The sequence below is a fragment of the Symphalangus syndactylus genome, chromosome 10 (assembly GCF_028878055.3).
Source record: "Symphalangus syndactylus isolate Jambi chromosome 10, NHGRI_mSymSyn1-v2.1_pri, whole genome shotgun sequence".
Taxonomy (NCBI): Eukaryota; Metazoa; Chordata; class Mammalia; order Primates; family Hylobatidae; genus Symphalangus; species Symphalangus syndactylus.
The window spans coordinates 62,046,136-62,067,276 of record NC_072432.2 but is presented as its reverse complement, the minus strand read 5'-3'; the positions used below and the strand labels follow the sequence as shown (position 1 = coordinate 62,067,276).

General features: G+C 36.0%; 1 protein-coding gene across 7 annotated transcripts in view; it reads right to left on the bottom strand.

Moving 5' to 3' along the window:
* Positions 1-21,141, bottom strand: part of NUP54 (nucleoporin 54) — a 36,364-nt gene that overhangs the window by 3,857 nt on the left and 11,366 nt on the right. For 5 of the 7 annotated variants that reach the window (XM_055297275.2, XM_063610362.1, XM_055297276.2 and 2 more), the window contains 8 exons: positions 20,194-20,420; positions 18,198-18,385; positions 16,550-16,746; positions 15,242-15,296; positions 14,661-14,754; positions 8,844-8,951; positions 2,170-2,289; positions 1,759-1,869 (listed from right to left, as the gene is read on the bottom strand). In XM_055297275.2, the coding sequence (XP_055153250.2) occupies positions 1,759-1,869; positions 2,170-2,289; positions 8,844-8,951; positions 14,661-14,754; positions 15,242-15,296; positions 16,550-16,746; positions 18,198-18,385; positions 20,194-20,420 (1,100 nt within the window). The remainder of the gene's footprint in view (positions 1-1,758; positions 1,870-2,169; positions 2,290-8,843; positions 8,952-14,660; positions 14,755-15,241; positions 15,297-16,549; positions 16,747-18,197; positions 18,386-20,193; positions 20,421-21,141) is intronic. The other 2 variants (XM_063610361.1, XM_055297274.2) reach the window with 1 other exon arrangement.

Sequence of the window (21,141 nt, the reverse complement as noted above, 5' to 3'; positions counted from 1 at the left end):
AGATGCTAACATTTTTTTAAGACTCCTCCTTATGGGTTAAGGTGCTGTTTTACTAGTACTGGTATTCACTGCTTAACTCATTTAAAATCCTTTTGAGCCCTATTTGGGGTACCATTATCATCTCCGCAGTTAAAGAAACTATAGGTAAATAACCTGCCCAAGGTCATAAAGTAGATGGCGAACTATGATTCAATCCCAAAACAATACACTCCTCATCATTTTAAAAAAGACAGGTGTTTAAATTATTCCCAGTTTTATTGCATATATCAACTCTTATTTAATACAACTATTTATTACAATATACTGGAATCTGTTAATTTATTGCAAATACTTAAAACAATGGAATATAATTGGTTGTGTGTGTAATATCCAAGAAGCTAGAAGCCAAACTAGTTTTTGGTTGCATAAAACCAGCCATATCCATTCTAAAGCACATAATAAAATTGGATTTGTTGATGACATTTATAACCTTTATCTAAAATCCTCAGGGCCATGCCAACGGTCATTAGCTACCTAGTATGTTGCACAAAGTTCATCATCTTCATATATTTCTTTAGATACAACTGTTCATTTTCATTAAACCAATCTGCATTTATACTAATGAAAATAAGCCAAAGCAGTGTTTCCAACTTTTTCACACAACGTGAAAACCCTAGAAAAGTGGTTGGAGGTTCTGGCCACCTCAACCTACCTCCATCCAGATCTCCTGAGGGCTTAGGGGATAGATCAATAACAACATGTTTATAACTTACATGCGACATATAGGCAGGGAAAGTATTAATCTAGAGCAGTTGCTTCTCAAACTTTAAAGTGCATACAAATCATTCTATGATCCTGATAAAATGCAGATTGAGTACGTCTGGAGTGAGGACTGAAATTTTGCATTTCTAATGACCTTCAGGTGCAGCTACTGCCTACACTTTAAGGAGCAAGGTCTAGGAAACTTTATAGTGTCTCTACTACCTCTAAATTCATCTTTTTGGCGAGGAGAGGGATAATTCACTTTTTAAAAACTGTGGCAAAACAGGCATACCATAAACTTTTGCCTGTAACTATTTTTAAGTATACAGTTCAGTAGCATTAAGTACATTTATGCTGTTGTGCAATAATCAACACTATTCATTTTGTTCAGAACTTTTCATCTTCTCAAGTTGAAATTCTGTACCAATTAAGTTCCTCCCATCCCCTCCTCCCCTCACACCCTGGCAACCACCTTTCTACTCTCCGTTAATTGGACTACTAGGTACTTTTCATAAGTGAAATCATAAATATTTCCCTTTTATGAGTGGCTTATTTCATGAAGCAACTTCTTCAAGGTCAAATTGCATTGTAGCATGTATCAGAATGTCCTTATTTTTTTCAAGGCTGAATAATATTCCATTGTGTGTATATACACTATATTTTCTCTATTCCTTGATTGATTCTTGGGTTATCTCCACATTTTGGCTATTGTGAATAAAGATGCTATGAACATGGGTGTACAAATATCTGTTTTAAGTCCCTGCTTCCAACGTACTTGGGTATATATCCAGAAGTAGACCTGCTAGATCATATCGTAATTCAATCTCTAATTTTTTGAGTAAACACTACACTGTTTTCCATAGAGGCTGAACCATTTTACATTCCCCCAACAGTGCAAGAAAGTTCCAATTTCTCCATATTCTCACCAACACTTTTCTTATTAGGGTAACAGCCATCCTAATAGGTGTGAAGTGGTGAGCTCACACTTTAAATAATGCAGCCTCATGCAACACTTACCTGCTTGATTTCTCGTAACAGATCTGCATCTATGTAATACCTTTCTTCAGATCTGACTGCTCCAAAATGATTCTGCATCCTGATTTGAGACATCAATTCATTTAGTCGGCCCTAAAAGTTAAGACTGAGTCAAATTACAACTGCCAACGAAGACTTGTAAAAGAGAATGTTTTCTTTTGAAAGGATGGTTTCAAAACCATCTATTAAAAATTTCTATTTCTCTCTCTGTACATTATAGTCGAAACACTAATACTAACCAAAAGAACCATGACTGAGTTTACTTTAGAAAGGAAGTTCTAATTGGAGATAACAAACACAAGTATACAAAATTCCTGCTTGAAGATTACATAACTTTTTGTCTGCAGATCCACCTGAAACAAATTTTAGCATTATGGTCTTAGAAGTGGTTACCTTGAACTGAGTAGGTGCATTTAGTTCACCCTGAATCGTATCCAGCTGAACTCGCAACTGCTCTTCATCAGCCTGAATGGCATAACCACTCTTCCTTTGAATTTCCTGTTTGATTAGGACCTATACAAATAAAAAACACCAATAACAATAGAATCATCTCTTTTTAGTTATGCAAGTAGTATTATTACAATTAGTTGCTGAAAGCAATCAGCTGAAAATCAAACAATAGTAGGGTTCAACAGTTCAGGATTTGAATTATGTCTGTCCATTTTAACTAGGCAAAAGTTATCACATGAATACACTGAGGTACACTTAATTGTTTTTGAGACAGGGTCTTGCTCTGTCTCCCAGGCTGAAGTGCAGTGGCGTAAACACAGCTCACTGGATCCTTGACCTCTGGGGCTCAAGCGATCCTCCCGCCTCAGCTCCCGAGTAGCTGGGCCCACAGGTGTGCATCACTGCACCTGGTTAAACTTTTTAATTTTTTGTAGCCTGGGTCTCACTATGTGGCCCAGGCTAGTCTTGAACTCCTGGGCTTAATTAAGTGATCCTCCAGCCTTGGCCTCCCAGAGTGCTGGGTTTACAGGTGTGAGCCACTCTGCCCAGCCAACAATTTTAAAACTACGGTATGGCTTGGCCGGGTGCAGTGGCTGACGCCTGTATTCCCAGCACTTTGGGAGGCCAAGGCGGGCCGATCATGAGGTCAGGAGATTGAGACCATCCTGGCTAACACGATGAAACTCCGTCTCTACTAAAAATACAAAAAATTAGCCAGGCGTGATGGTGCATGCCTGTAGTCCCAGCTACTCGGGAGGCTGAGGCAGAAGAATGGCGGAAAACCCAGACGGCAGAGCCTGCAGTGAGCCGAGATCGCACCACTGCACTCCAGCCTGGACGACAGAGGGAGACTCCGTCTCAAAAAACAAAGAAACAAAAACTATGCTATGGCTTAAAAGCAGTACAAAAAAATAGGCAGCATAATACCAGTTTCAGACATTTACAGCCTTTCTAAATAAAGTCGTCGTGTTCTTTAAAGATGAGTTTATAATATTTAGGTCTAAAAATTATTTCTTGGATTTCTTTTTGAGATTACAAAAGCAAAATGTACTTGTTAAGAAACAATACAGGAATGTAAAAGACAAATTCTCTCATACCCTCAAGACAAATAGTGCTAACTGATGTTCATTCCCCTGTACCTTTCTCCTTGCTCATACAGAAAGCACACACACACAGATCCAAAATAAAACTAAACTGTATATATCACTCTGTGACATGGTTCCTTTTTTTGGTTGTTGTTTTTGTTTTTCTGAGACGACCTTGCTTTCTTGCCCAGGCTGGAGGGCAATGGCACAATCATAGCTCAATGCAGCATCAATCTCCTAGGCTCAAGCAATCCTCCCACCTCAGCCTCCCAAGTAGCTGGAATCACAGGTGCTCACCACCATGCCTGGCTAATATTTTTTCTCTTTTTTTAGTAGAGTTGAGGTCTCCCGATGTTGCCCAGGCTGGTCTCGAACTCCTAAACTCAAATGATCCTTCTGCCTCAGCCTCTCAAAGTGCTAGGATTACAGGCGTGGGCCACTGTGCCAGGCCGCTTCTCTTTCTTTCCAATTTAACAATACATCGGTGGAAAGGATCTAAAGCAGTGGCCTCTAAAGGCACTCTTGGTTTGCTGCTACTCTCCAAGCCCAGCTTACTCTGTTAAAAACAGTGCAAGTCCCTCCATACTCTCATCCATGCTCCTATAACCATATCTTTTTCATAAACACACGCATAGACCAACTGCTTTTTACTGATCTAAATTTTTAAAAATGGATTATATATAATTAACAAAATTAATTTTATTATCAATATTAGCCATTAAATTTTATTATAATTAAAATAATTTTATTATCAAAATCTCATGAAATTCCTTAAGAAGTATAGCCCTAATTTGTTATTTTTAATGGCTGTATGTTTTTTGTGTGATTAACCAATAATCAATCATTACTGTCTTGATGGATATACATTTTGTTTTCACACTACAATGCCATAATAAACATTTTTGTAGGTTTCACTCTATAAACAATGCTCTAATAAACATTTTGTAGCTTTGACACTACAATGCTATAATAAACATTTTTGTGCATGTATCTATTTAACTGGTATAGATCTTTAACAACGAGGCTGAGTTTTAAAGTATGTACGTTTTCAGTTCTAAAGCTGCTAGATTGCTTTCCCAAAGGATCTTAATGAGTTAGATTCATAGGCCACACATCAGAATATCCTTTCCCCACATTCCTGTCAAGAACAGGTGGTGGTTGTTTAAATTTTTCCCAACTGGATGAGTGTAAAGGGATCTCTTTTTTTTTTTTTTTTTTTTGAGATGGAGTTTCACTGTCACCCAAGCTGGGGTGCAGTGGCATGATCTTGGCTCACTGCAACCTCCGCCTCCCAGGTTCAAGCAATTCTCTGCCTCAGCCTCCCAAGTAGCTGGGATTACAGGCGCCCGCCACCACACCCAGCTAATTTGTGTATTTTTAGTAGAGACGAGGTTTCACCATCTTGGCCAGGCTGGTCTTGAACTCCTGACCTCCTGATCCACCCGCCTTGGCCTCCCAAAGTGCTGGGATTACAGGCGTGAGCCACTGCGCCCAGCCGGGATCTCATTTTTTTTCTTTAATCTGCAATTCCCAGATTCCTAGTAAATTAAAGGGACCATCTTTTAATGACTAAGAACTATTTTGCATTTGCTTTTTCTATGAACTGCCTTTACACATCTTTTGCCCAAATTTCAATTGGGTTTTATTGTCAAATTATAGGATCTCTTTGTATAATATGAATATGAACACCAAATCTAAAATGAATGCTGTTTGCAAAATTTCCTTTTCCTAAACTCTATCACATGACTATTGACAAATGGCTTCTGGTATCTTTTGCTATACATAGTTTTTTATGTGGCCAATGTTGGTTTACAGTTTCTAGCTTTCTGATCAATGTCTCTCAAATCCCTTTGAAATCAGCTTTGAAAGTGTCTTAAAGTCTTTAGTCCACTTTATTTTTATATGATGCAATGGTCTAATTTTATTTTCTTCCTTATGGACAGTTATACTCCAGTATTATTTATTAAATAAACCCACTGAATTGAAATACCACCTTTATCATATATTAAATTTTCAGCACACTTGCATCTATTTGTAAATTCCCTACTCTGTTCCATGCATCGTTCTGTCCAATCCCATGCAGACACTATATTGATTCAATTACAAGAGGTTTAAAATAGGTTCTGAAATCTGGTAAAGAAGTCCCCTTCACTATTTCTTTTTTGTTCCTGAACAAGCTAGTCTCAAACACTTATCCTTCTTTATAAACTTAAAGAAATTTTAATCAAAAGTTTTTTAGAGACAGGGTCTCCCTATGTTGCCCAGGCAACAGAGTACAGTGGCTATTCATAGGCACAATCATAGCTCACTAGAGCCTCGAACTCCTGGGCTCAAGTGATTCTCCTGCTTCAGCCTTCTGAGTACCTGTGACTATAGGCGCCATGTCATCACACCCAGCTTAATCAATTTTTAAAAAACTGTAATTCATTTTTAATTTTGTAAAGTGGATATTAAGTATTCTCATCTAAGAATACAGTTTATCTATTTGTAAATGCCTATACTTTCCTCATAAATATATTTGTAAGTATTTTACAGTTTTGTCACCATAGTGAATGGAACATTTTCCTATTTCCAGATAGTAAAAAGAAAAGCTGATTTTTGTACTTTTATATCTAGCCAGCTTACTACATTAATTCTATGGTTTATTCCCTTGGGTTTTCCAGATATACAATCATATCAGCAAAAATAGATCACTTAATCATTTTCCCAATGTTTATATTATTTCTTTGCTTATTTATGAAAACCTCCAAGATAGCAACAAATAATGATGATAATATTGGGTGTCTGTGTCTAGTTTCTAAATGCAATTTTAGTGTTTTGCCTTTTTGAGTATTCGCTATTCATTTTTGGTTACAGTTTCTACTATATATTTTCCTTTAATGTGTTGCTATAATAAGTCATGTTGATAGATGTCCTGTTATTAAAACCAACCTTGCATTCCTGAAATAAACTTTACTTGGTCATAGTATATTTTTTAAGAAATTGATAAATAGCTGGATTCTCTTTGCTTATACTTCATTTGGAATGTGGTTTTTTGGTCCAATTTGAGGTATACTCCACATACGACAATTCACCTGTTTTAGGTGTTCAGTTCTATGAATCTGGCAAATACATACAGTCGTGTAACCACCACAATGATTAAGATACAGAATATTTCCATCACCCCAAGCCCTTTGTAGTCACACTTCTCTCTTCATCTACAGTCCCTGGCAACTACTAATCTGTTATCTGTCCCTAATTTTCTTTTGTATAATGTTATATAAATAGAATCATGCCTTACGCAGCCTTTACAGTGGCTCACGCCTGTAATCCTAGAACTTTGGGAGGCCGAGGTGAGTGGATTGCCTGAGCTCAGGAGTTCAAGACCAGCCTGGGCAACATGGTGAAACCCCATCTCTACTAAAATAAAATAAAAATAAAATAAAATAAAAGTCTGGCTTTTTTCACTTAGCATAATTTGCATCTCTTTAAAATAGCTGTTTATAATTTCTTTTTTTGAGATGCTACAAACAGAAATGTAAAATGGTACAGTTGCTTTGGAAAATAGTTTAGGTAGTTCCTCAAAAAGTTAAACATAGTGTGCATATGACACAGCAATTTCACTTGTAGGTTTATACCCAAGAGAAATAGAAGTATATGTCCAAACAAACACTTGTAAATAAATTTTAATAGCAATATTATTCATAATAGCCTTAAAGTAGAACCACCAAAATATCCATCAATTGAGTAAAATGTGGTACAGCCATATGATGGAATATTCAGCAATAAATGAATAATAATCATTTATTAGTACTTGAAGTACTATTACATGGTACAACACAGTTGAACTTTGAAAACATTATGCTAAGTAAAAGCCAGTCACAAAAGACCACATATCGTTATGATTCCATTTATATGAGGTTTCCAGAACAGGCAAATCCATGGAGGCAAAACTAGTTGCATAGGACTGACAGATTTGCAGTGAAACGGGGAAGTGACTGACAATGGGTATGGGATTTGTCTCTAGGGTGATGGAAATGTTCTAAAATTGATTGTGGTAATAATGGTTATACAAGTCTCTGAATATACTAAAAGCCATTGAATTGTACACTTTAAATGAGTAAATAGTATGGTATGCAAATTATCTCAATCTGTGAAAAAAGAACAAATGAGGAAGCTATATACATTATTCTTCAATTGTCTAGAATAATTAAAATAACACTGGAATTAGCTCTTTTGTGGTTAGACAAAATTTGGCAATGAAACTATCTGTCCCTGAGGCCTTTTTCATGTTTCATCTTTCATTTTTCCAATTGCTTCTGTGGTATTTGTTTTCTTACTTCTCTGTAGATTAATTTTGGTAATTTTCATTTTCATAGAAAAATCCTCTGAGTTCCAAATTTGTTACCCTAAAGTACATGCAGTATCTTCTTTTTTTTTTCTTTTTTCTGAGATGGAGTCTTGCTCTGTCACCTAGGCTGGAGTGCAGTGGTGTGATCTCGGCACACTGCAACCTCCGCCTTGCCAGTTCAAGCAATTCTCGTGCCTCAGCCTCCCAAGTAACTTGAACTACAGGCGCAAGCAACCATGCCTGGCTGATTTTTTTGTATTTTAGTAGAGATGGGGTTTCACCGTGTTGCACAGGCTGGTCTTGAACTCCCGAGCTCAGGCAATCCACTCACCTCGGCCTCCCAAAGTTCTAGGATTACAGGCGTGAGCCACTGTGTCTGGCCCATGCAGTATCTTCTTATTCTGTTTTGTGTATCTATGGTGATGCCTCTTTTTCCACTACTAATTTTGTATATTTTGCTCTGTTTTTCCATTCTTCTGGCTGATGAGATTCTTAGTAATCTTAATGGTCTTTTCAAAGAAACAGTTTTTTAATTTATTCTTTCCACTATTACATTTTTTAGTCTTTCACTAATTTCACATTTATCTTTCTTTCTTTTTAGTTTCTTTTGGCTTATCTTGATATTCCTTTTCTAATTTAACATGAATACTAAGTTCCTTTATTTTTCACATTTGATTTTTTTAAATAAGAATTTTTTATGGCTGTAAGTTTTCCTCTGAGTACAGATTTTGCTGTTTCCCACTGGTTCTGGTATGTAATATTTCTGTTTTCATGATAGTTTATAATTTCAGTTGTTATTATTCTTTTAATTCCTCCTGTTAATTTGGAAATTCTATTGTTGTTTTTCGACCAATATGGTTACACTCCTTTATCTAGCACTCAAAAAATTTTCTGAACTATTTTATGAAATTCATGAGACATTAATAATCTCACAGAAGCTTCCCTTGCACTAAGATGCTTTATTTCTTCACTGCTTTCCCTCAAACTCTCACTAAAATATGAACTTTAGGATATTTTTATTCTCCTCACTCAATCCTATGAGACCTGTTTTCCAATTTCAAAGTTTTACTGAAAGAATTCGGTACTTCTAATTTCACATTATTATTTTAGTCTTTTTTTTTCTATTTTAAAAATCTATATTTAGTACATTATTTCACACACATAGTCTTATGAACACTGGGGGAAAAAATCCAAATTACTACCTGTAAAGTTCTATGGGAAAGATCCATGAGTTTCCTCTTGTATTGTGCAATTTTGGCTACAGATGTAGTTTGATTCTTTTGTAGCTCACTAATATCTTCAGATATGATCTGTTTAAAAAAAATTGGGGGGGAGGGGTTAATCAAAATCACAACTATTTATCAGTTACACCTGTACGGAAATTCTAATCTTGGGATAAGCCTGAGATTCATCTCTCAAAATATAAACTCTTTCCCTATAAATCTGTGCTTATATTTCTTCCCTTTTTACATACCTGAAATTTTTTTAAAAGAATCATACAAAGATATCTTTAGAGCTCTAGGAAATTTAGCAATGAGGCAATACATAGAAAAAATAAGCTGGGCGTGGTGGCTCACACCTGTAATCCAAGCACTTTGCGAGGCAGAGGCGGGCAAATTACTTAAGGTCAGGAGTTCAAGACCAGCCTGGCTAACATAGTGAAACCCTGTCTCTACTAAAAATACAAAGAAGTAGCTGGGTGTGGTGGCACGCGCCTATAATCCCAGCTACTTGGAAGGCTGATGCAGGAGAATCACTTAAACCCGGGGGACAGAGCTGAGATTGTGCCACTGCACTCCAGCCTGGGCAACAGAGTGAGAATCCATCTCATAGAAACAAAAAACAAAAAACAGAGTGAGACTCCATCACACACACACACACACACACACACACACACACACGGCTGGGCACAGTGTCTCACTCAGTGTCTCACTCCTGTAATCCTAGCACTTTGGGAGGCCAAGGCAAGAGGAGTGCTTGAGACCAGGATTCTGAGACAAGCTTGGGCAACATTGCAAGACCTTGTCTCTACAAAAAATAAAAAATTAACCAGGTGTAGTGCTACATGCCTGTAATCTCAGCTCCTTAGGAGGCTGAGGTGGGAGGATCACTTGAGCCCAGGAGTTTGAGGTTGCAGTGAGCTGTGATCATGCCAATGCACTCCAGTATGGGCAAGAGACACAGAGAGAGAGAGACAGAGACAGAGAGTGTGAGTGAGAGAGAGAGGAAGGAGAGACCTATCTCAAAAGGAAAAAAAGAAAACACATACTTCAGAAATAAGGAATTTGAAGTAATATAGAATACAGCCAACAACCAGGTCTGAATGGAAAAAGTTAAGATGTATAAGATGATATCTAGGGGGTGTCTTAATAGACAATTAGCCCTGTATCTAACTATTGACAGAAAGTACAGTACATTTCAATATTAACTGTTACAGAATACTTGGAGGGAGTAATCAGAGTGCAGAGGAAAAGGAATGATATTAATTATGCAGCAGGATACATTTTTATGCCTCTGGATCTTTGACTTGGCTGTTTTACCTGACTGAAATCTCACTATTCCGCCTTAGGAAGTCTTAACCTTACAGGGTAGGTTAAAATCTCACTATTTTATTAAAGCATCCCAATCAGAATTAATCCCATAATTGTCTCTATCATAATTAATTATTCTATGCCACTGACTTATATTAACATGTTACAAGAAAGAGGATAAGATTGTGCAAGACATTTTAGCACATCCACCTGCACACATCACCTTTTAAAGAAACTTTCCAATGCCAGGCCAAGCTGAAAGGACAAAATTAGGTGGCCATGTTTTATATTACATAAACTAGGCAATCTCCCCATCTCAATTTTGAAAAATCACCAGGGTTTTTAGATACAAGAGTACTTACGACATTATTTTCTACCAGTAATAACTAAAAAAATTAGACATGTTATCAGCCACAGTATTTATTAACAAATACTAAAACCATCTAGGAATTGATCCAAGAAAGAATGCACAAAATTTTAAAAGGGAATATTTAAAAATTATTTTAAAGGACATAAAAGACCACAAGGATTAAAGAGACATACCACATTCATGGATGAAATGATTTAATATTAAAATTCAATTCCCACAAATTAGTCTTTGCATTTAATGCAATTCCAACCATAATTCTAGCATTCTGACAAACTGATTCTAAAGTTTTTATGGAAGAATAAAGACCCATAAAGACCCAGAAAACTCTGAAAAGAAGCACCAAGATTAGAGATTCATTCTACTAGATATTATGATACACTACAAAGCCATAAGACTAAAAAAATGTGGAATGGGTGGATATAAAAACAGACCAACTGGCCAATGAAACATAAGAGAGGGTCTAGAAACAGATCACACACACACACACATATATATATATGGAAACTTAGTGTAATTTAAATTCTTTGATAATCATTGAGGAGTATCACATTTTTATAGGCAATATTAAAAATATAGGGCCGGGCGCGGTGGCTCACGCCTGTAATCCCAGCACTTTGGGAGGCTGAAACAGGCAGATCACGAGGTCAGGAGATCGAGACCATCCTGGCTAACACGGTGAAACCCCATCTCTACTAAAAATACAAAAAATTAGCCAGGCGTGGTGGTGGGTACCTGTAGTCCCAGCTACTCAGGAGGCTGAGGCAGAAGAACGGCATGAACCAGGGAGGCGGAGCTTGCAGTGAGCCGAGATTGCGCCACTGCACTCCCGCCTGGGTGACAGAACGAGACTCTGTCTCAAAAAAAAAAAAATTGGACCCACTATTTAGAGAAAAATATATTTAGAAAAAAATTGGACCCACTATTTAGAGAAAAATATATCTGAGCTCATACCACATACTTTATGTAAAGGTAAACTTCATGATGACAACAAAAGACTCAAATGTGAAAGGTTAAACTCTAAATTTTTTTTAATGTAGGATACTCTCAGACTTTGGGGTGGAAAATTAAGCAAATTCCCAAAAAGAAAACACAAGGCAAACATTTAATGCATATCATTACATTAAAATTAAGGATTTCTCTTCAACTACAGACACCAAAGACAGAGTTAACAGAGAGATAAGAAACTAGAAGATATTTACAATGTTATGAACAAATAGAGACTACAATCTAGAGTAAATGATTACTGAAGTTCAATAAAGAAAAAATAGGAAGCCCAATGGAAACACTGGCCAAAGATAAGAATGATTTCAGTTCTGAACAAGATGGACTAAGCATATGCAACCCCAATCTCTCCCATTTAATACAGCTATAAAACCTGGATGGAATACATGGGGCAGCTATTTGAGGACTCTGGCAGGAAGATCAGGGAAGATAGGAATTTAAAGTACCATTGAACTTGTGGTAAGTTTATCCATTTTACCCCTCAGGCGTCCCTAGTCTGGTTTCAACCCAGCCTCAAACCTGGAAATGAGCATAAATGCTGAAAGGGAGCTCCAAGAGAAGTCTGCTAGTTCTAGTGGGAGGAGATACATTGTATTACCTAGAGAAAGGTTTCTCAAACTTCAGCACTATTAATGTTGCGTAGTTCCTTGTTGTGGGAGTACTGTTCTGTACACTGTAGAATGTGTGCAGCATATGGGCCTCTACACATTAGATGCCTGTAGCACTCCCCAACCAAGAGTCTCCAGACATTGCCAAATGTGCTCTGGGAGACAAAATCACCACCACCACCACAAGCCACTACTAAGAAATATTGCTCTAAGACTTGAAATAATAGATTAAAATGCTGAAAAAAAAAAAAAAAGTCCAAATAACCCAAAAGAAAGCAGAAAAGCGGAAACAGGAATGAAAAACAGAGGCTACAAACACAAAACAAATAAATGGTAGGACTAAATCCAAACTTTATGCTGTCTACAAGAATCTCACTTCAAATATAACAATATAGGTAGGTTAAAAGCAAAAAGATGGACAAAGGTTTGCCATACAAACACTTTTTATCAAAAGAAAGGTAGCGTGGCTATGTTAACATCAGATAAAGACTTCAGAGTGTCTTGAGTAAGTGTCCATGAACAGATGAATAGATAAACAGTGTGTGTGTGTATATACATATATATACACACACAATAGAATGCTATTTAATCATGAAAAAGAATGAAGTGCTACCATTTGCAGCAACACAGATGAACATGGAAGACATTCTGTTAAGTGATATAAGCTACGCACAGAAAGATAGATTCTGCACGTTCTCACTCATATGTGGAAGCTAAAAAAAGTTGATTTAGTAGAAGTAGAGAGTAGAATAGTGGCTACTAGAGGTGGAGAAAGAGTAGGAGTAGGGAATTGCCAAAGGTTGCTTAACAGATACAAAAGTACAGCTGGATAGGAGGATTAAGTTCCCAGTGTTCTACAGCACTATAGGTAACTATAATTCGCAACCATTTATTGTGTTTCAAATAGCTATAGGAGTGAATTTGCAATGATACCAACAAATGATAAATGTATGGGGTAATGGATATGCTAATTACCCTTATTTGATCATTACACACTGTATCCATGTATTGAATTATCACACTATGCTCCATAAATATGTAGTTATGTATCAATTAAAAATAATAATAAAAGAAAAAGCCACTAGAGAAGATTTAAAACTTACCGAGGATTAAGAGGGATATGATATAATAATAAAAAGTAAATTTGCCAAGAAAAAAAAACAATCCTATATAACAACAGCCCTTCAAACTATTAATACATGAAGCAAAAACTGAGAAATGAAAGGAGAAAAACACAAATCCGTAAGTGTGGCTGTAGATTTCAAATGTCTTCTCAAACTAGCAGACAGAAAAAACAAGAATACAGAACTGAACAATACTATCAACCAACTGGATCTCACTAATAGAAAACTTCACCCAAGAACTGCAGAACACACATTATTTTCATAGGCTCCTGGGTTATAAAACCTTAGCAAAGTTGGCCGGGCACGGTGGCTCATGCCTGTAATCCCAGCACTTTGGGAAGACGAGATGGGCGGATCACGAGGTCAGGAGATCAAGACCATCTTGGATAACACGGTGAAACCCCGTCTCTACTAAAAACACAAAAAATTAGCTGGGCGTGGTGGCGGGTGCCTGTAGTCCCAGCTACTCCAGAGGCTGAGGAAGGAGAATGGCGTGAACCCGGGCGGCAGAGCTTGCAGTGAGCCTAGATCGCGCCACTGTGCTCCAGCCTGGGCAACAGAGTGAGGCTCCGTCTCAAAAAAAAAAAAAAAAACAAAAAACAAAAAAGAAAAAACAAAAACCTTAGCAAAGTTGAAAGAATTGAAATCATACAAATTTCTCTGACCTTTAAAGAATCTTTAAGTATTTAATTATGAAAGTCTTTTTTTTTTTTTTTTGAGGAGTCTCACTCTGTTGCCCAGGCTGGAGTGCAGTGACATGATTTCTGTTCACTGCAGCCTCTGCCTCCCGGGTTCAAGCAATCCTCATGCCTCAGCCTCCCAAGTTGCTGGCATTACAGGCGTGCACCACGACCCCCAGCTAATTTTTGTATTTTTTAGTAGAGACCAGGTTTTGCCATGTCGGCCAGGCTTGTCTTGAACTCCTGATCTCAAGTGAACCACCCACTCTGGTCTCCTAAAAAAGTCTACTTTATGAAATAAAATATTAAGTATATTTAAGCGTTAAGTAATTTTAAATTTGCTTCATCAACATACAATAATATACCAAGACAATTATATGTCAACATAAAATAATCATTATTATAACCTTCATTTTCATAAGGCCCCATAAATAATAATATGCAATTCCTGGCTGAAACTGGAAATGAGTGTCTAATTAATCCACTAAGACAAGAATTCTAAATTCATTATCATATCAAATCAGATTCATATGATTTGGGGACTTCTATCATAAAGAAGGTAGTTGTATAAAACTTAATTTGCAGTGTATGCTACATTGTTTCCTGATTAAGATAAAACAGTAGCACATACACTAAAAAGAATTAAATGTCTATAATCCCTTTCCCTACTTCCAGGGCCAAGGAATGAAAAGCTAAATGCTTACATCTAATCTGGTTTGATGCTGCTTAGTCATCTGATCTTGAACCTTCAGTCTTCGGAGAAGTTCCTTAAAACCCACCATTGGTACGGGAATTAACCTGAAGAAACGCAGTGAACAATTTTCAGATCTTAAGCCTATTACTACAAAACACAAGAAGTTAAGGTTTTAATAACATTCATGTAATTTTACATCAACTTTCTAGGGCTCTAAGGCAGATCTATGACTATGAGATAACCATGTTATACCAAAGAGATTTTATTCAACCTCCCTATCTTACAAATGAAGAAATACAGTTCAGTCAAAACATTACATTATTAAATACAAATGCAAATACAAATAGATTTTTCCACTCCTAGTTAGTTCTCACTATGCTATGCTGCCTTACCATAATCTTTTTTTTTTTCTTATTTTTTTCTTTTGTTTTGGCTGCAGCTTTAGCTGGACAATAATCAATATTTTTTAAAGGCCATGAAAATGAAAATAAACTTGCTTCATATGTAAGAAGTATAATTAATAGCTCCCATGTTTGCTTTCCTAGTAGCAAATATTAGTTCTTAAATGAAACAAGATGAAGACATACTTACTTTTCAGAATCAGGGTTATCTACCTTGGCCTGTTCCCAGATAATAGGATCAACACCTACCACAAATAAAAAATATTTTTTTCTAAAACAATTTTCTATTTTTATAATATGTGTATGACAAAAGCTTTCCTAAAGTAACACCCTAAACCCAGAAGCTATAATGAGAAGTGACTGTCAAATATGATCACGGTAAAAATACAAATTTTTGCAGAATGAATAAAGTTCAAAAAAAGTACAGATTGAAAGGAAGTATCTATAACCTATAGGATAATAGATTAACCTCCAGAATATAGAAAGAGTTCCTATACATCAAAAAGGAAGACAAAAAAATCTAGAAAATGGGCAAAGGACACAAATAGGTAACTCACAAAAAATACAAATGTAGCTAATAAACATATTAAAAATAAGTATTAATTTTTAAATTAATTATTTTGCCATCAGTGGCCAGAAAAATAACATTCCTGTTACAAATATAAATGGTAGAACTTTCCCTGGAGGGCAATTTGGCAATATCTAACATACATAATATTGACTCAAAAATTTCATTACCAGAGATCTATTCTAAAGAAATATATACCAATGTGTTCTAAGACATGTTTACAAGGATATTGTTAATTACTGCATAGTTTGTAATAGTAAAAAGACAGAAAACAACTTAGAGGTGTTAAGTAAAGGTGTATCCATGGAATACTATGCAATGTTTAAATACAGTAAGATTTATCTTCATGTATTGACATGAAAAGTACTAAGAAATACTGTAAAAAGGCAAGCTGCAGATGTATATGCAGGATCCTTTTTTAAAAGATCTACATGTAAATATGCTTACATTTCAAATCACAGATAAAGGATTAAACATAGTACCATAAATTGATAGTAGTTACTTCTGGGGAAAGGAACTAAAGGTTATCTATCACATAGTCAACTAGTTATGCCATCCAGAATATTTTACGGTGAGAACATTTTCAGGTTTTACTTGAATATTCAGTTAAAATGAGATAAGCCAGAAAAAAATAAGACAAAATTTTACTAGTAAATTACCTTTGGGTAATTTACTAGTAAATGGATTATGGATGGATTATGGACTATTTTTCTTCAGTTCACTATTTCTCAAAATTTCTATTTTAACATATACATATAATAAAAAACTAAATGAATACAAATATTCAAAACTATTTCCCAAACAAGCAGATATGTGATAAGACGATACTAATTTTATTAGCATTAGTAACCAACCAACACCTCTGAAATACGGGGAGTGTTTAGTTCTAAATCTTTTTTTTTTTTGAACTCTGTGATTCTAGAAACATACCAGCAGGAGGATTCTGTAAAAGCTGTTTGATCTGTGCAGGAGAAAGTTCTGTTCTAGTCATAGAAAGGGTTACACCAAGTTGCTGCAATTGTGTTTTTATATTGGCTTGTTCAAAATGGGCATATAGCGTTGTAGCTGGAACCCTTCTTGAAGTACCATTTGGCGAACGCTCAACAACATAAATAACAACTTCTGTCCTGAAGGAAGAATAACCAATTTATAAAATATGGAGTACAAAACTCACAGCCACAAACCTCAGCATATCATAGCGTGTGATTTCAGAAAGGTTTAAGTTGAATTCAGAAATGGTTGTTTTAGGAGGCAATTAAAATGTTTCCTTTTTTTTTCTTTTTTTTTTTTTGAGCAAGGTTTGCTCGGTTGCCGAGGCTGGAGTGCAGTGGTGTGATCACTGCAGCCTCAATGTCCCAGGCTCAAGCAATTCTCCCACCTCAGCCTCCAAGTAACCGAGAGTACAGCTGCACACCCGCTACGTTTAACTTACATGTGTGTGTGTATATATAAATATAAAAATATATATATTTTTTAATTTTTTTTGAGAGACGGACACTCGCTATGTTGCCTAGGCTAGTCTCAAACTCCTGGTCTCAAGCAGTCTTCCCACCTTGACCTCCCAAAGTTCTGGGATTACAGGTATGATGAGCTGCTGTGCCCAACTGTTTTCTTCTTAAATCTTGGAAAATAAGAAAGTTTTACTTAATGTAATATTCATTTACAAATCAACCTAAATGATAAAGTTAAAATGAACCCGGTACATAAGATAATTTTTTTTTTTTTTGAGACGGAGTCTCTCTCTGTCCCCCAGGCTGGAGTGCAGTGGCGCAATCTCAGCTCACTGTAAGCTCCGCCTCCCGGGTTCATGCCATTCTCCTGCCTCAGCCTCCGGAGTAGCTGGGACTACAGGCACTCGCCACCACGCCCAGCTAATTTTTTTTGTATTTTTAGTAGAGACAGGATTTCACCGTATTAGCCAGGATGGTCTCGATCTCCTGACCTCGTGATCCGCCCGACTCGGCCTCCCAAAGTGCTGGGATTACAGGCGTGAGCCAGCACGCCTGGCCAATAAGATAATATTTATAAAGGGGTTTGCTTAGCTGCAAAATCCTATGTAAATGTTATTTACTATAGGAAATTCTGTTGAAATTTATGGGTTGCTTCTCTGCAATTACAACCACAAGTAAAATCTGATTCAATTACTGCATCTCATTAATAATCATTCCTCCAAATATCCTAAAATAAATGTCTTGCCACTAACACTGAGAGTTATACTTAGGTCAAGGGAAGTAAAGCAATAATGTTTATTCATGAATGAACATGGACAGTAATCAGTTAACAACATTTTCCAATAACATCTTTATGGCCCTCAATTTGCACGCATCTATGACAAATGGTCCCTTCCTGGCCTGAATGAAAATCTAGAAAATTATTAGCATCTAGTAAGTCAAAAAATCCAAAATTTAAAAAAAACTTTTAAATAAATGTTTTTATAAATACTGAATAATCACTAGCTGAGAAAAGGCATTCTGCTCTGAGAGTTAATTTGTGCTTTAGCAACAAAAACATTATTGATCACTCCCTTAGGACCAGAAATAAATACACAGAAATAAACAGTATATTTATGTATACTTACTGATCATCTGGCAATGTTTTAGTGCCCTCTACATTTACAGTAAGGGTCTGGTTTCCTCCCAAAACTTTATGCAATGATTCTACCAACTGTTGTTGTTGGCTTCGAATCTCTGTTTCTTTTTTGTTGAAAACTAAAACCACTAGCCCATCTTCATCTTTATTACTGGGCATGCAACTATAACCTACTGCCTGTGGAATGACAAAATAAACAATATAAAAAATATGTACAGATCTTAAATCAGGTGTTTAATATTAATAGCTTAATATCTGCTAAAATGGGAAAAACAACTTAACGTCTGGTAATTAAAGGAATAATGATTCTTCCCATTTTGTGCCCTAGGAGGTCACAAAATTATAAAGAAAAACTATTTTACCCAGGAATAACATTAACCTACAGAGTAAGATTAACATTTCCTCTTTGAGAGAGTAACTAAACAGCTTTCTCCCCTAAAAAATTTTGATATTCATTATCGTTGGTTGTTTCTGAACCATCTGCATGTCATTATAAAAGTGACTGCAAAAATCACCAATTATAATTTATTTCATTATACGAATTGTTCCCAACTTATGATTTTTCTGTTTTATATGGTGTAAAAGCAATATGCATTCATATATACATACATGGAAATCATACATGGAATTACGATCTTTTAGTTTTTATTATAAAATTATTATAAGATGGACTTGGTGTTAGATTATTCTGCCCAATTGTACACTAATGTAAGTGTTCTGAGCATGTTTAAAGTAGGCTAGGCTGGGCTATGATGCTTGGTAGGTTAGGTGTATTAAATGCATTTCTGAATTACAATATTTTCAATTATGATGGGTTTATTGGGATGTAACCCATCATAAGTTGAGGAGTATCTGTATATCTGATTCATGGAATCTTAAACGAAGTTTTAAATCTGTAAAGAAATAATTTACAAATAAATACTTTTAAATCACAGTAATGACAGTCAACTTACAAATACTATAAAGAATGTATCACTTTATTGGTTTATATAATACAAAACTTTATGAAACATGGTTCTTGTTTTTTTACATATTAATATGACCAATTATACTTTTCTGAAGAATTGCTCTTTTAGATAGAAGCCTTTTATCCCTTTTCACCACTCATCTGCAACTTTTAAAAAAAGAATTTAAATTAACTTAAGTGTACATTATGCATTTTACCATGTTATACACCAACTTTATTGTTATATTCAACTTATGTCTATTACTGAATACCTCTTAGTGACTAAATACATGTATCAAAATTTCAACTACATGCACTCAATATATTTTTTGTTAATGATGAGACAAAGAGATGTTCTGTAACAAGACAGGCTGACCACTTCATTCAAGGATCTGATCCTCAGCCTTACAGCTCCAAACACAGGGTTATGTATATATTGATTAGGTTTAGGAGACCAACGTAGGCCAATATAACTCCTAAGAGGCTGAGGTATAAACTGGACTGCAATACCTATTTGTTATGGAAAATGCATTACCAAATGGACCTAAATACTCTCACTGGCTGATAAAGAGACTTTCTGAAGAGACAAATGAGAAGGTCGTTTGGTAGGCAGGGAATAAGAACACAGAAAATGGGCAATATTGTTTTAATAGCTTTGGGGTTATACATGCCAAGGGGAATTCCTGTCTGCTGGTTAGGGTATACTCTCCTGGCCAATGTTAAATGAATACCACTAAATTGTAATTTGGTGTCTCCCCTTTACAGGTGCCAAGCAAACCATTCTTCTGTTTACATTTTTTTCTTCAGTTATAAATCACATTCTAGTCACACCTTCCTTCATTCATATTCTGGTCACCTTCAACCACACATATGTATGAAATCACTTCAATTTTATAATTTCTATATTTTCAAAATAAAAGTATAATCATACCATATTCAAGGAGTAAAGACCCAAGCAATTGTTATCTTGATATTAATCTAAATATATTTTCTGTTATAAAAAATCTTTAATTGAAGATAAAAATAGTATTAATAATACCTTAAATCGGCAAAAGGGATTTTCTTGTGTGAATTCCACTGGCGGAATATTATTGTTGAAATACCCTTTTCCTGTTCCCCAAAAGGCCTGCAGTTGATTCCACTTTGCCAAAATAGCATCTCTCTCATCTCCCAACAGCGTTGGAGCAGAAAGAGCACTCGCAGTATTTATCAGCTGGTTGGACTGGGTAGGAGCTTGTGTAGGCTGACTGAAGAGACCACCTAAAGCTAAAAATGTACCCAAAATTAGTATTTAAAAACAAAACAAAACAAAACTTAATCCAGATCCTAGGCGTGGTAGGCAAAATAATGCACCCCCCCCAAGATGCCCATATCCTAATCTACAGAACCTTTAAATATGTTATCTTACATAGCAAAAGGGCCTTTGTAGATGTGATTAAATTAAGCATGTTGAGATAGAGGGTTATCCTGGATTATCAGGATGGACTCAATGTAATCATAAGATCCTCAAAAGTGGAAGAGTGAGCTCAGAGTCAAACAGATCTGAAGATGCTATGCTGTTGGCATATGACAAGATGGAAGGAGCCTCGAGCCAAGAAATGCAGGAAGACTCTAAAAACTGGAAAATGCAAGAGAATGGATTCTCCCTTAGTGTCTCTAGAAGGAACACAGTATTGCCAGGACCTTCATTTTAGCACAGTGAAACCCATTTCTGGACTTCTAATCTGCAGAAACTATAAAATAATAAACTTTTATTGTCTTAAGTCACTAAGTTTGTGGTAATTTGTTACGGTAGCAATAGGAAGCTAACACACTAGGCCAAACCTTATGTTAAATTTGCTTTTCTAATAATGTATTTTTTGAGACAGGGTCTCACTTTGTTGCCTAGACTGGAGTGTAGTGGCAAGATCATGGCTCACTGCAGCTTCAACCTTCTGGGCTCAAGCAATCCTCCTGCTTCATCATCCAGAGTCGCTGGGACTACAGA